The sequence below is a fragment of the Myotis nattereri genome (assembly GCF_964212035.1).
Source record: "Myotis nattereri genome assembly, chromosome: 10".
NCBI lineage: Eukaryota > Metazoa > Chordata > Mammalia > Chiroptera > Vespertilionidae > Myotis > Myotis nattereri.
This window is the reverse complement of record NC_138085.1, coordinates 64,639,712-64,655,214: the sequence shown is the minus strand read 5'-3', so window position 1 is coordinate 64,655,214 and position 15,503 is coordinate 64,639,712. Positions and strand designations below refer to the sequence as shown.

At 35.8% G+C, this 15,503-nt stretch overlaps 1 protein-coding gene across 2 annotated transcripts in view; it reads right to left on the bottom strand.

Moving 5' to 3' along the window:
• Positions 1–15,503, bottom strand: part of SOS1 (SOS Ras/Rac guanine nucleotide exchange factor 1) — a gene marked incomplete at its 5' end in the record, with an annotated part of 114,481 nt that overhangs the window by 67,129 nt on the left and 31,849 nt on the right. For both annotated transcript variants that reach the window (XM_081100765.1, XM_081100766.1), the window contains 2 exons: positions 1,764–1,895; positions 12,281–12,406. In XM_081100765.1, the coding sequence (XP_080956891.1) occupies positions 1,764–1,895; positions 12,281–12,406 (258 nt within the window). The remainder of the gene's footprint in view (positions 1–1,763; positions 1,896–12,280; positions 12,407–15,503) is intronic.

Genomic DNA, 15,503 nt, shown 5'->3' with positions numbered 1-15,503 from the left:
GTTAAGTGGCTCATTTATGAATAATATATTAATTGCTACTTGAAAATATGAGCTAAAAAAAGATAAGACCAAATAATCTATCATCATGTAAAATGCTTAAGAAGTACAGATTACTAAATAGATAATCCATAATCTAAGAAGGGAAGCCCAAATTTGGGGAAATGGGATATGCTCGTTGTAACCTAATTCAGAATACCTGGAATTAACTATGACAAAAGAGGTTTTTATCTCTATATAGAACAAGAGTTAATATATTATTGGTATATGTGAATGAATATCTATTAGCCTTGTACCTCTATCCTTTCCAAAGGAACCTGGGCTTTCCAAAACCCTGGTATCTGAACTGTTTACATGGAAAACAGTTCATGCTATGTCCTACTGAGCAATAGTGGTTATTAACAGCATGTTGAAAAGTCCTATTATTAGACTTCAAAGAGAGCATGGGCTTTGTGGAGTTTACCAGTTCCTATAGGAAAACAAATTATATTTTCTAAACAATTCAATTAAGGGGTGGAAAAGCCAACTTTGAAATAAGTTTACTAATGAGTTGGGGACAGGATATGTAAAAACGATTAAATGTTTATAGTGGCAAGGGTATATTAATAAGTTGAAAGATCCATTATTAGACCATAAAACTCAAAATTCAGGATTATTAATACAGCATACACATATCTCAACTTATTAATTCTCTTAGAATGTAATTCAACATATGCATGATAAAAATCATGAAAAGATAATTATAAAGTAGGCAATTACTACTAGTTTAGTAATTTTATATAACTTGCACTTATTACCTCAGACTATTTGGTAAGATATAGGCAGATAATTCTATTCAAACAATGTGAGTATAAAATATAACTTTTGACGCTCTTAAACATCACCTAAGTGTTTAGCCTTAAATCCTGGACAGATCAAATAGACCTGGATTTCCTAACTCTTACTTATAGCCTTGTGAAGTTGGACTATAAGTTACTTAATCATTTTCTGCCTCAATTACCTCATCTACAAACTGGGGATAATGATAATAACTTAGCTCAGTAATAAAACTTAGATCATGCATGCAAGCATTAACATTTTGCTTGTATTATAGTATGCACAAAATTATTGATATCAAAGTGTTAAGATTTTAATTTTTATAATACCTATATTTTTAATGTAAGAGTTAAACAATAGTTTCTTCATTGTATTAAAATAGAAATAGCATTATTAGAGTTTGCTGCAGTTCCTCTTTCTATGAGCTCTGGTGAGACTCAGCTGACGGAGTGATTTAAATAAGTAGGACTGGATGACTAGGTGATCTTTAGGGAATGTTTGTTCAAAGGGTACACATAGCCCAATGACAGTCTCACAGAGGACCCTACCATCCAATGATGTGAAGGACTAAGACCTGAAGGATTTATAGGGACATTCAGGTCAAACCAAAAAGAAAGAAGGGTTATAAATTCTCTTTGAGGTTCTACTGATTTCTGAGATGAACAAAATCCACAGCTACAACTTTCTTAGTTCTTTCAATTTGCTTGACTATTACTGTTGAAATTACTTTAAATCATGTTGCCCAACTTATACATTTCTCTTATCATATCATCCCCCTCACCCCCCATGACATGAATTCCTGGAGAAATTTAAATGAAAAGGAATTACTTTTTTACTTTTCAGTTGACTTTATTCCATAAAACATATTATTCTTAGTGTTTGAAAAGTAGGGGTTTTATTTTGCTTTTAAAAGGCAAAGAAAAAAAAAAGAGACAGTATTTCAGCTTTACCTTTAATAAAGGATGAATTTTTTCTACTGGGAGAGATAAAGGGTTTCTTCGCTTCCTTTTTTCAATAGCTGACTGGGCATCAGCTATTGCCCACTTATCAATTGGATGAGGAAAACTTTTTTGAACACGTTCCTTGGAAAATAGGAAAATAACAACTAAGCAACAAAATATATTAAATAGTGCTCTTCACTTACAATTTACTTTTAAAATCCAAGAATACTAAGAAAGTATTTTCACATGTTGTATACTTCTTATACTACAAACATACTTAAACTATAGCTATCAACATATTAGTTTCTTAATTAGGCAATAAGGAATGTTTAATTCATTGTGTTAAGGGCAAAAATCACATTCTGAATTTCACTATGATAAAGCTAATAACAAGAATGAGTAGAAGCCATTTTAAACATTATTTATATACAAATTTAAGGAACAAGACCTAAGCTCAAGAAGTAAATATCTAAAATCTAATTCTCATTCATTGTCCATACTTTCAATACCAATTACAAGCTCATTTTATACTTGAAACCTCTAAGAATTCTTTTCAATATCCATCATGCAAAGGTATTTGCCTTCAAACCTATTTACAAATCATAGAAATCAAGGGTTTATATTAGTAACAGAAATTTTAATACACTGTAGCTCATCATTAGAGTTTGAATCCTCCATAGGTTACGTATTACTTTTTTTTTTAAATTAAATCTTTATTGTTCAGATTATTACAGTTGTTCCTCTTTTTTCCCCCCATAGCTCCCCTCCATCCGGTTCCCACCCCACCCTCCGCCCTCACTCACCCCACCCCGCCCCGCACTGTCCTCATCCATAGGTGCACGATTTTTGTCCAGTGTCTTCCCGCATCCCCCACACTCCTTTCCCTCCCAAGAATAGTCAGTCCTCTCCCTTTCTATGCACCTGATTCTATTATAATCACCAGTTCATTCTGTTCATCAGATTATTTATTCACTTGATTTTTAGATTCACTTGTTGATAGATGTGTATTTGTTGTTCATAATTTGTATCTTTACCTTTTTCTTCTTCTTCCTCTTCTTAAAGGATACCTTTCAGCATTTCATATAATACTGGTATGGTGGTGATGAACTCCTTTAGCTTTTTCTTATCTGTGAAGCTCTTTATCTGACCTTCAATTCTGGATGATAGCTTTGCTGGATAAAGTAATCTTGGTTGTAGGTTCTTGGCATTCACCACTTTGAATATTTCTTGCCACTCCCTTCTGGCCTGCAAAGTTTCTGTTGAGAAATCAGCTGACAGTGGTATGGGTACTCCCTTGTAGGTAACTGAGTTTCTTTCTCTTGCTGCTTTTAAGATTCTCTCTCTGTCTTTTGCTCTTGGCATTTTAATTATGATGTGTCTTGGTGTGGTCCTCTTTGGATTCCTTTTGTTTGGGGTTCTCTGCGCTTCCTGGACTTGTAAGTCTATTTCTTTCACCAGGTAGGGGAAGTTTTCTGTCATTATTTCTTCAAATAGGTTTTCAATATCTTGCTCTCTCTCATCTTCTGGCACCCCTATAATTCTGATGTTGGTACGCTTGAAGGTGTTCCAAAGGCTCCTTACGCTATCTTCGTATTTTTGGATTCTTTTTTCATTTTGCTCTTCCGGTTGAGTGTTTTTTGCTTCTTCGTATTTCAAATCTTTGACTTGATTCTTGCGATCCTCTAGTCTGCTGTTGGAACTCTGCATAATATCCTTTATTTCAGTCAGTGTATGCTTAATTTCTTGCTGGTCCTTTTTCATAACCTTGAGGGTCTCACTAGATTGCTTGAGGATCTCACTACATTTGTCGGCAGTCTCACCAGACTTTTTGAGGGCCTTACTAAATTTATCAGCAGTTTCTAGAAAGTTCTTGAAAAACCTTAAAAGTGTCATTTTGAACTCTATATCCAGTTGTTTGCTTTTCTCCATTTCTGTCATTTGTGACCTGTTTCTTTGTCTCCGCATTTTTTATGCTTCCCTATGTTGGTAGAGTGGCTTTGTGTGCTAGGTGTCCTATAGGGCCCAGTGGCTCAGCCTCCCCAATTACCTGAGGTGGACACTCTTGGTGCACCCCTTTGTGGGCTTTGTGCACAGTCTTGTAATTAAGTCTTGATTGTTGTAGGTATCACTGCAAGGAATTGACCTCCAGGCCAATTGGCTGTGAGAATCAGCTGTGTCTACGGTGGGAGAACTTCTGTGCTGAAGACACCCTTATGAGGCAAGACTTGCTTCAGTGGGGCTTTGGTGCTCACTGAGTCAGACCCCTGAGTGTGTCCCTTATGGATCTGAGGAGTTGTAATTGGATGGTCCCACTCTGACCACTGGATACACTGACTCTTGGATCTAAGGAGGTGCTAATTTAGCCTCTGCCTGAGGCTACCCAGCAGGCGCTACAAGGAGATCTGCAGATTCCCCTTCCTTGTTTGGGGTTTGGAGGTGCCCAAATGAGGCCCAGTTGTGAAGCAATGCAAGCTGCTGTGGGGCCTTGGGCCTCTCTTGAAAGTTCTGGGTCTGTCTGGCCCAGCTGCAGTTTGTTAGATAATTTTCAGATTGCAAAGGGCCAGGGCATTCATATGCAAAAGCCTCTGCTGCAGCTTGGGAGGGGCAGGGTCTCAGGGAATCAACAGGGTGGAGCAAGCAGCTATGGCTAATCCTCAACCCTGCCCTAAGGGGCCCCAAGTCTCAGTGTCCTGGTAATCGCTGCAAGCACCTTTGAGAGAAAGCCGCCCTCGAGTTCCGAGTTCTGTCCGCTGCCAGACAGTCCAGTTTCTCCCCGTATGAGTCTGGGTCCCCAGAGACTCACCCGGAACTGGAGTTCAGAGCAGTCAGGGGCTTGTGACTCCCTCCTGATTCAAAAAGACAGCCGCGTCCTCAGTTGCCAGCCCTTGCTGCGTGCGCCTCCGTACCTCTGCACTTCCGCACCTCCTCTGAGTCTCCGTGTGCTTTTCTCTTTCCTTCTAGTTGTAGAATTCCCACTCAGCCAGCCTTCCTGTGGTTCTGGATGATGTCCGTTTTGTCTTTTAGTTGTATTTTTGAATTTGTTGTGGGAGTCAGCAATTTCCGGTGTTTACCTATGCCGCCATCTTGGTTTCTCCTACGTATTACTTTTTAACAAAATACTTGATTTTAATTTCCAGCACTTATTCAGTTAGAATTTCCATTGAAAGTGAAAGAACTCATGTTAATGTAAAAGCTGAATCTCCCTACTTTAATAAACTAATGTAATTCACTTCAAGCAAAAAATACTGTCATCCTCTCAAGTTTTTAAAATCACCTTTCAGGATACCATAATTACTAGTAAAACCAGTAGAGGTCGCTATTACATAATTTTAACATGGATTGTTAATCACTCAGTATTTAGTAGTACTACTAGATAAAATTAAACATCACTCCTTATTATAAATCTAAATAAGAAGTTTTTTCAGTTAATATTAAAATGGAAAATAAAATAGATTTCCATGTGATGTGGGGCGGGGGGACAGGCAGGTTATTCTAGGACATGTTAAGAATAAATTTATAAATTAAGAATAGTTTAACTCTTTCAAGTTTAATAAACTTTCTTACTATCTATATTCAAGGTTAAATCAGCTGCCAAATATAAGAAGTGATCATTTTAATTCTAATTAATGGAATCAGTAATGTGTTGAAAGAAATTATTGTAGTTAAAAATGGAATTTACATACTTTTTCAAATGTCTCATTGAAAAGCTTTTTGCCAGGATAGTTTATCCTCATATAACACAGGCAAACATAAAGATCCAAAATATTGGGGCAGTTTGGATTGTAAAAAAGGAAGACAAAAGAGAAGGGGAAAAGGTAGAAAGGAACAAAAAAAGAACAAAAATTATTTTCCTTCTTCAAGTCAACACTATAGACTTGCTATTCCAATCGAACAACTTTACTATGAATCCCAATTAAAATTTTCACATCAATGGTTTCAGTCCATGGTTAATTCAATGGTTATAACCATGGTACAAACCTTATAATAGTATGACCCTATGGCTTGTAACTTTTTTTTTAACCTCAACTCATAGGAAGAAATCATAAATTTTTAATACATTTTATATTATAGCCTTGCCCATCACACACACACTAAACTGGAACAAAGTTTCATAAAATAAAACTTGTCATTATATGCAGTGAACTAATATTTTCTTAACATTAAAAATATGTTAGCTGGGCAATGCACTAAAGTGATTTTATGACCTAGCAGGGGTGGGCAAACTTTTTGACTCGAGGGCCACAATGGATTCTTAAACTGGACCGGAGGGCCGAAACAAAAGCATGGATGGAGTGTTTGTGTGAACTAATATAAATTCAAAGTAAACATCATTACATAAAAGGGTACGGTCTTTTTTTTTTTTTTTAGTTTTATTCATTTCAAACGGGCCGGATCCGGCCCGCGGGCCGTAGTTTGCCCACGGCTGACCTAGAGTCTAAAAAGCACTCGAACAGAGTGGTGATAGAAGCAGTAGAGCCCTAACTGGTTTGGCTCAGTGGATAGAGTGTCAGCCTGCAGACTCAAGGCTCCCAGGTTCGATTCAGGTCAAGGGCATGTACCTTGGTTGCGGGCACATCCCCAGTAGGGAGTGTGCAGGAGGCAGCCGATCGATGTTTCTCTCTCATCGATGTTTCTAACTCTCTATCCCTCTCCCTTCCTCTCTGTAAAAAAAAATCAATTAAAAAAACATATTTAAAAAAAAAAAGAAGCAGTAGAAGAAAACAGAAGGTGAACTCAATCTGACCATTCTAAAGATACTTGACATGTATCTTTGAAAAAAAATCATGGTGGAATTACAGAGGAAATTGTAGCCAGGAATTGGGGTGGAAGAAAAAGAAAATACAACAGCAATCCCTTTCCATCTCAATTTCATCTACCTAATTCTAAGTGTATCTGTTGTTTTTTAACAAAGAAGGGGAAAGAAATTCAGGAAAGACAAAACAGAATGCAGAAACTGGCCGGTGTGACTCGGTAGGTTGGGCTTTGTCCTGTGCAATAGGAGGTTGCAGGTTGTGTGCTTGATTCCCTGGTAGGGGGCGTGCAGGAGGCAGTCAATCATGTACTCTCACAACGTTTACTTCTCTCTCTAAAAATCAACAAACTATTTTTTAAAAATAAAAAAAGAATGCAAGAAAGGAGAAATAACAATGATCAAGAACACATTTTAGCCGTAACCAGTTTGACTTAGTGGATACAGTGTCGGCCTACGGACTGAAAGGTCCCAGGTTCAATTCCGGTCAAGGGGGTGTGCAGAAGGCAGCTGGTCGATGTTTCTCTCTCATCGATGTTTCTAACTCTCTATCCCTCTCCTTTCCTCTCTGTAAAAAAAATCAATAAAATATATATATTTTTAAAAAGAACACATTTTAAATTTACTTAGTGTATTACTGGAATAAATTATACAACTATATACTTAGGAACACCAAGTTTCAGAATGTATGGGAAAAGACTGGTAAGATAAAAAAAGGTGCCATGAATGTGGAAAGGCCAAGTTGAAAGAATTACTTTATCTCTTGTAGTGACAAGTTTAATTAAAATTTTAGAACAAAATAAAATTCTTTTCACCGTATTTTAATATTTTTTAAAATAAAGAAGCTCAAGGAGAAATAATCAATGAAAGATTCATGAATTAGAATTATATTACTCTGCTACTTTCAAGATTAATAATTTTGTTTGTTTGAAATAAGGAACTCCATCTTGATTAATATCTAGTAGCTTTGAGAAAAAAATAAGACACAGAGGTAGGTTTGAGATACAGTTCTCTTATTAGCAGAACCGTGTCTTTTCCTTTACTTAATAAAGGGGTCTAAATAGATAATCTTAAACATCAATTTCAAGACAAATATTCTAGGACATATCAAAACTACACATGCATGTCCATGTAAATATACAGACCACAGGTATTTTTAAAATCTAACAGTATTAAAGGCTTAGAATGTGTGGGAGATTTTTTTGTATAGAAAGGTAGAAAATATGGAGAACTTACTTAGGAAATCTAAATGTTAATGGAAAACATTAGAAAATTACAAGGATTCTTTAGGATTCAAAGGAAAAGAAAAAGTGAAAGAAAAATGAATGGGGAAGGGAAGCAAACTTTTAAAGTTTTAGGATATGACTCACAGGGGGAAAAACAGTCAAAGATAAGGAATCCAAGAAACCCTGAGTTAAATGAAAAAAAAAAGAAAAAAAAAGAAAAAAAAAAGTGTCAGTGCCCTAAGAAATGAAAGTTGGTTAAATACAGGACACATAGGTAAGCAAGGGAAACAGGAAAGATATTACAAATAAAAATAACTCTGGACAACCAGAGAGAAGTAATGAACATATACCATTATGGAAGAATAAGATCTAAGAAATTATACAAAGAAAATACTTTACCAGGGACTTATCACATAAGAAATAATACTAGTTTTTGCTTTTATTTTTAATAAGATTAAGTATAAAAAATGAGGAGGGGGAGAACAAACCAGATTTGAGCAACTTTTATACACAATCTTTTAAAACAAATTATTTTGAAAAGACAGGGCCAAATAATATATACCCCTCCTCTGCATTCCCAGAGCATTTATATATACTTCCTATTGATCTGAAACACTGCTCAATCGACAATAGATATTCAGCTATTAGTATCATGGATTAGTGAATATTGGCTACATCAATGAAACAAATCCCATTCATTTGGACTATGATTTTTCAATTTGTAATGATCTGCAGTACAAATTATCAATACATTTTAATAAGCAAAACTAAAAATACGTATGTAATCCATCAATTTTCAAGTACTTTTAAGTACCTAATTTCCTAAAGCTATATGGCAACTACAAATCATTTTTAGTTTGTGATTAAAACAAATCCCCTAAGGGCCAAATATTAAGCAAGAACTGTCACTCCACTTTGAATTATGCTTATTCTTTAAAGTAATCAAAATGTATTCTTTATAAAGATAAAAAAATGCATATATTCCACTAACTCGGACTGATCTATTTTTTGAGTACATTTTTATATGGTCCTTAATTTTTTAAAAATTTTGATGAATTCTCTCTTACCCCAAAATTTATTTGAAAGTCTTGCTAAATTCACAGCCCTTATTACTTTAAAAGCTCCACAAATGTATTTTTAAAATTTTGAAAATGTATTAAAGAAATAAAGAGCCCTGGCCAGGTGGCTAAGTTGGTTGGAGCATCATCCTGTACACCAAAAGGTTGCAGGTTCAATCCCTGTTTGTGGCACATATGGGAAGCAACTGATGTTTCACTCTCACATCGTTGTTTCACTCTCTCTGTTTCAAATCAATGAATATATCCTCAGGTGAAGATATTAAAAAGAAAGAAAGAATTCTAATAAACAGAGAAAATGAAAAATTACTGATAGAAGAATCTAAGATACAATTACGTTCATCTAAATATCTCCATATTCTTATCTAAATACCCTGCCAGGAATGATAGATAAAGACCCAGATTTCCATCTTTTAAAAAAAATGTATTCTACCATTCTAAAGTTAATAGTCTAGTATATAAAATAAGGAGAGCCTGGCTAGTGTGCTCCATAGTTGAGCCTCAACCCATGAATCAAGAGGTCACAGGTTTGATACCTGATTAGGGCACATGCCTGGGTTGCAGGCTCGATCCCCAGTAGGGAAGGTGCAGAAGGCAGCGAATCGGTGTTTCTCTTTCATCGAAGTTTCTATTTCTCTATTCTTCTCCCTTCCTCTCTCTCTTTCTTAAAAAAAAAAATCAATAAAACATTTAAAAAATAAAATAAGGAGAATAACTACTACTCCACAGGGTTGTTGTAAGGACATAAAAATATCTATGGCAGTACTTTGAAATTACGAAGCCTATTATATAACTGACTGCTATTTCTATTACTGTCATATTCTCTTTCAAAAATTCATTCCCAACCCTAAAGCCAGCTCAATGGAATATCACATGGCTACATCTATCTTAAGGGCCCAGATTAAGTGCTTAAAAATCATAAGATAGGACGTAGGGTAAATATCTTTGATATCTCAGAAATTTTCTGAGTACTAAAAAACTATAAAATATCCTTTTTTATTTAGTCTTAAGTACATATTGATTAAATATGTGCAAGTGAGAGACTGACTCATTAGTATTTCCAAGAAGTCATGATCTCCTTCAATACTAGAAAAGTAATGAATTAGTTTCTATATTAATTAAAAGGAGGAAATGAAATAAACACAGGTATAGTACAACATATCTGGAAAGAGCTTTTTGAGTCTATGCAATGTTACCAAACTAGCAAAGTCTTGGGATGTACCAACATTGGAACGATAAGCAGGACAAGACCTTTTTTTCCATTTTAATACAGTAGGCATAGGGTTACATGCTGCATTTTATAAACACTGTGGGTGAACCCAACTAGAATCCGAAAGAGCAAATGAAATTGTTAATTGAGGAGAGTCAGGTAACCAGTTCTATTCAAGATCTACTCTGAAGCCCACTGTAATCAGTGCCTAAAAGAAATTTTGAATAAAAGATATTTGACCTTATAATTCAAAGGGAAAAAGGGATAAAATGTATGAAATCTACTTTGAATTACTTAAGTAATCAAAGTAAATTACTATTCCGTAGGACACAATCTTTCTACATTCACAACCTTTGTAATTTGATGTTCCTCAATATCTCTCTACTCAACTGAAATCTGGATCTCCCCTGAAAACTTAGGGTAGGAACTGCCCTTGTCTCAAAACCCACATGAAGGTGAATTTTGCATCTTTTTCACTTTGCAAGCTGCTTCTGGAACATCACTCTTTTCCACTCTCATGTAAAGTCCTGCATCATCTTGTGGGAATTCACGTCTACAGTAAGGACACATAAAGTACCATGGACTCTTAATTCATCACCTCTAGTCCAGCCACCACCACATGGCCACATCGTGTTTTGTAACAATGTTACTAAAGAAACCTTAAATTCCAACAACTGTCTCTGATCCCAATATATTCTTCTCTGTTTCTCACTCAGGTATTCTAGTGTTCTCAGTTCTCTGACCTTATTAGGAAATCCAATACCTCGTTCTCTCCATATTTTTCTAATCTGCCTGGTCTCTCCCACCTGGCAAAATAGCTTAGTGGTAACGTATGCCCCCAAAACTTAGACTTTCTGGGTTAAAGTCTTGGCTTTACTTATAGCTGTGACCTTGGGCAACTTATTTACCCTTTCTACTTCAGTTTCCACATTTATTCATTCAATACCTATTTCCTGAGTACCTTCTCAGTGCCAGTTCTAGGTGGTAGGAATCTGGCAGTGAACAAGAAAAAAAATCCCTGGAGTCTTCATTCTAATAAGAGAAGTAGTATCATCTTCATGGGGTAATTAAAAACTTTAAATGAAATGTAAAACATAAAAGTGTTTAGACCAGTGCATAATACTGTAGCAAGTACTCAAACATCAGCTATTACTACATTTCACTTTTTTCCTTATCCAATTTAGATTCTCTGATGTTCTTTTCAGTAGTTTCTCATTGGATAAGCCTCAACCCTCAGGGAAACAGAGCAAACCTGGGGTAGACAGAGATCTCTCCTCCCCTGCCACTGTGTGCCTTAAAATCATTATTATATTCTATGTGTGTTATGTCCTGAAAAGGGCTCTAAAGCACTGCTATTACCAGTCTTCACAACTCCTTTGCCCTACTGTTCTTCTACTGTATATCCATGGTGAAATACCACTTAACCCAACTATTTTGTGTGTGTGCCCACACTTGAGTATTGCAAAGGAAATGTCACAAAGATTTGTACAACTATACATTTGAGGTCATTAACATCAAATGATCCATCATTGATTGCCATAAGCGTCTTTTATTTTTCCAGCTCCATCTCCCATTTTCAGTACTTCAAACCTTATTTCTTTCCTCTCAAACTTTTGACTCCTTCAGTTTAGATGCCTCTACTTCTGAGATGCTAACCTTAAGCCCCAAAGCCTATCGTTTTGTTTGCTCCTTTTAAAATTTCCCACATCCCATTTACTCATAGTATATATCACATTATGTTATTATCCATATACCTATCTCTATCTCCACTAAACTATAACCCTAAAAGGACAGGAGTCATGTCATCTTTGAAACAGATTGTAGAACTTCCTTCCTAGATTTTTAGGTGTTTCCCTCCCAAATGGTAGAAAGGGGTCCACTTACTATCAAAAATACATGTAATACTTGAAGATCAAAATATTAACTGTGACGTTCTCGAAAGGAGAGCTAGCTTTACAAAACAAACAAACAAACTAAATACTTGGACATATTCTATTCTTAAAGGTATGAAAATACGTATATATAATTTAGCATAAGAAGTAATGTTTAGAGGCCAACAAAAGATCATTTTAGATTAAAAGCAAAACATGGAATGGTTTGACAGCTAAAACACAAACAAGCTATCATACTCCCAATACAAAGTTAAAATAAATCCAGTCTTTAATTTTTAAAGAGTTGAACTGAAGAGCAACTCTTTCCCCTTCACTAAAATTACAATAAACACATAGGTTTTATATATTAAATACAATGCAAATTTATCATACCTCTACATCTGAAACACTTCGGGGCTGAGCCTGGCATAGCATATTTAATAATTGCAAGATTAATTCTTCAACATACTGAAGAGCATCGTCACTAGACTCAAGAGTTGGATGAACTTGTCCCTGGACCTATAAACAAAAAGAAAAGTAATTAAAATGTAGGTTTGTTTCATCTAATCAAACAAAACCAATAATTTTTTTTTATCCTCATCTGAGGATACTTTGCTTTTCAGAGAGTAGAAGGGAGGGAGGGGAAGGTAGAGAGAAAGAGAAACATCAATGTGAGAGAGACACATCAATTGGTTGCATCCTACACACGCCCCTCAAAGCCACAACCCTTTGGTGCGTGGGCCAACGCTTCACTGACGTACACTGGCCAGGGCCAAATAAATTTTTTTTTTTTTTTTTTTTTTTTTACTGTGGGTTTGTACTCAAGAACATGGTATGGCTCACAAATACAAATTTTAGTGTTATGACACAGAAGTCAGGAGAGTCAGAAGTTCTCAACCTTTTCCCCAGCCACATGCACCATACATGCTTATTAACATGTTCTTGGAGGTCCACATATCTAATTGCATAATTTCAATATTTTTTTTCTTAAACCATAGTTACCCTGTGGGAATACAGAGAGGGTGGGAGAGGCTGAGCAGGGGATAGATACAGTTTATATGGTTTTTGTCAAGTACCAGTGGTAGCTGGAACGTTTACTTAACATACCACTTGGGCAAAATTGAACTCCTATGGATCTCTGTCCCTTACTTAACTCTATCTTTCCTATTAAATGATAAAATACAAGAGGGATATTTCTTATCTTATTCATCATTGTAACTCCAGCATAATGATGAGCACATAATACAAGCTTGATAAATGTTTGTTGAACACAAAGTCATCCTATATCAGGGGACACAAAATGAGTACTTTTGATGATTTGTACTGTCTATACTTTAGGAAGATAATTTGGTGGTCACTCATTCATAAACACTTAATAATCTTTACCTTTATTTTTTTATTATTTCTTTGGAGGCACCTCAGGCCACTGGCCTCTGTAAAACTTACATTTTAATAACCAGCATAATATTTACTTGCATCCCTATGGGTCAACATTTTTCCTCCTTTTAAAAAAATGGCTGAAAATCAGTTCCAGGGACAACACATGTTTCTAAATATGTTTGTCTCTCTAAGGGAAGTAGAGCGCTCATGGGATGAAATTGTATAGCACTCACTGGCCAAGGACACTTAGTATGGTATTCTTCTTTAAAAAGTACTGAGTACATATAATATACAAACATATCCATATCTATGTACTTTTCATGTATATTTTTAAAACTCATTATATGATACAGTTTATAAAAATCTCCTCATACGCAGAGGCTGTCAATCTTCCTTCACCCCTCAAATGTGGATTTTATCCTTGACTGCCTTCTCCCTTTTTCTCTTTCCCCAAGTAATCTCATTTTCTTCCACATTTTGAACTATCTCCTGTGTGGGTGATTCCCAATCTATTAGTTCTGACTTCTCTCCCAAGTTTTAGAACACTTCAAGTAACTTGCTAGATATCAACACCTATCCAACCAAAACCTCAAATATAACATAGAAAAAAAGTTGAACAAGAAAAGCTGTATCTCACATAGAACTGTGTCTCACAAATGTGGTGTGTGTGTGTGGTGTGTGTGAAAAACACAGTAAAGACTGCCCCTGATTTCACTAATATGTAGTCCTGGAAAATAAGCTCTAATTGGGGGTTACATTCATGTCCAAGGCTCCAGCATCACAAACAATAGCTACAGACTTACAAAACCACGTATTAGAAATAAAAGGGTCTTTAGAACTCATTTAACTCAGTCCCTCTATTTAGCAGATGAGAAAAAAAGGAGACACCCACAATCCTATAGCTAACTGATAATACTTTAAGTACTGAACCTCGGCCTCCTGGCATGTAGGCCAGAACTCTTTCCATGAAAATGCTGACTTTCAAGCCTGAAGGAGTCTTGGGAGTGTCCTAACACCCCTTCAGCATAAGGAGCAGAATGCCCATGAATTGTGTCTACTTATATAGTGGGCTTCTACATAAAACTTGGCTTTAAATATGTTGTCATAATTAAACACTGGCATGTCATAAATGCAAACAGCACTATAATCTTTAGAATCTAAAAAGGTAAATGGATCATTTTTTACCCATTTTTACACAAAGGATCACAATGCATTATATGAAATTAAATTATTCATTAATATGGCTCCATTCCGAGCTGCTTTTCAATTTACATTTTATGCTGAAGTAATACATTTTCAGCTTGCTGAAACATGGAGTGCAGTTTCATTCACACTGTTCTATCGTTCACTTTCTTACCTTTCGGTTACCTATTTGACTTTCAAAACCCAGATCCCACCTCAGCTGGGAAGACAGCCTTGTTTCTTACATTTTTCTAAGTCAGAATTAATCTCATTCAAGTAACTGATTTACTGAATCTATTAAATATCAGATATTCTATTAGATGAAGGGTATATAAGCACATCTCATTTTATTGTGCTTCACTTTATCACACTTTTTATATATTGTGTTTTTTATAAACTGAAGGTTTATGGCAACTCTGCTTTGAGCCAGCCTATCAGTGGCATTTTCCAACAGCATTTGCTCACTTCGTGTCTACGTGTTACATTTTGGTAATTCTCACAACATTTCAAACTTTTTATTATTATTATATTTGTTATGGTGGTCTGTGATCAGTGATCTTTGATATCACTATGTAATTGTGATATCACGAACCACACCAATAGAAGATGTTGAACTTAATTAATAAATGTGTGTGTTCTGACTGCTCACTAATGGGCCATTCCTGGTTTCTCTCCCTCTCCTTGGGCCTCCTTATTCTTTTATTAAAATACATTTTTATTGATTTCAGAGAGGAAGGGGGGGGGAGAGAGAGAGAAACATCATGATGAGAGAGAATCACTGATTGGCTGCCTCCTGCAGGTTCCATAATGGGGATCGAGCCCACAACCCAGACCAGGAACCAAAAACCATGACCTCCTGGTTCATAGGTCGATGCTCAACCACTGAACCAAGCTGGCTGGGCAGGGTCTCCTTATTCTTTAGACACAGCAATATTGAAATTAGGCCAATTAATAACCCTACAATGACCTGTAAGTGTTTAAGTGAAAGGAAGAGTCGCATATCTCTCACTTTAAATCAAAATCTAGAAATGATTAAGCTTAGTGAGAAAAACAT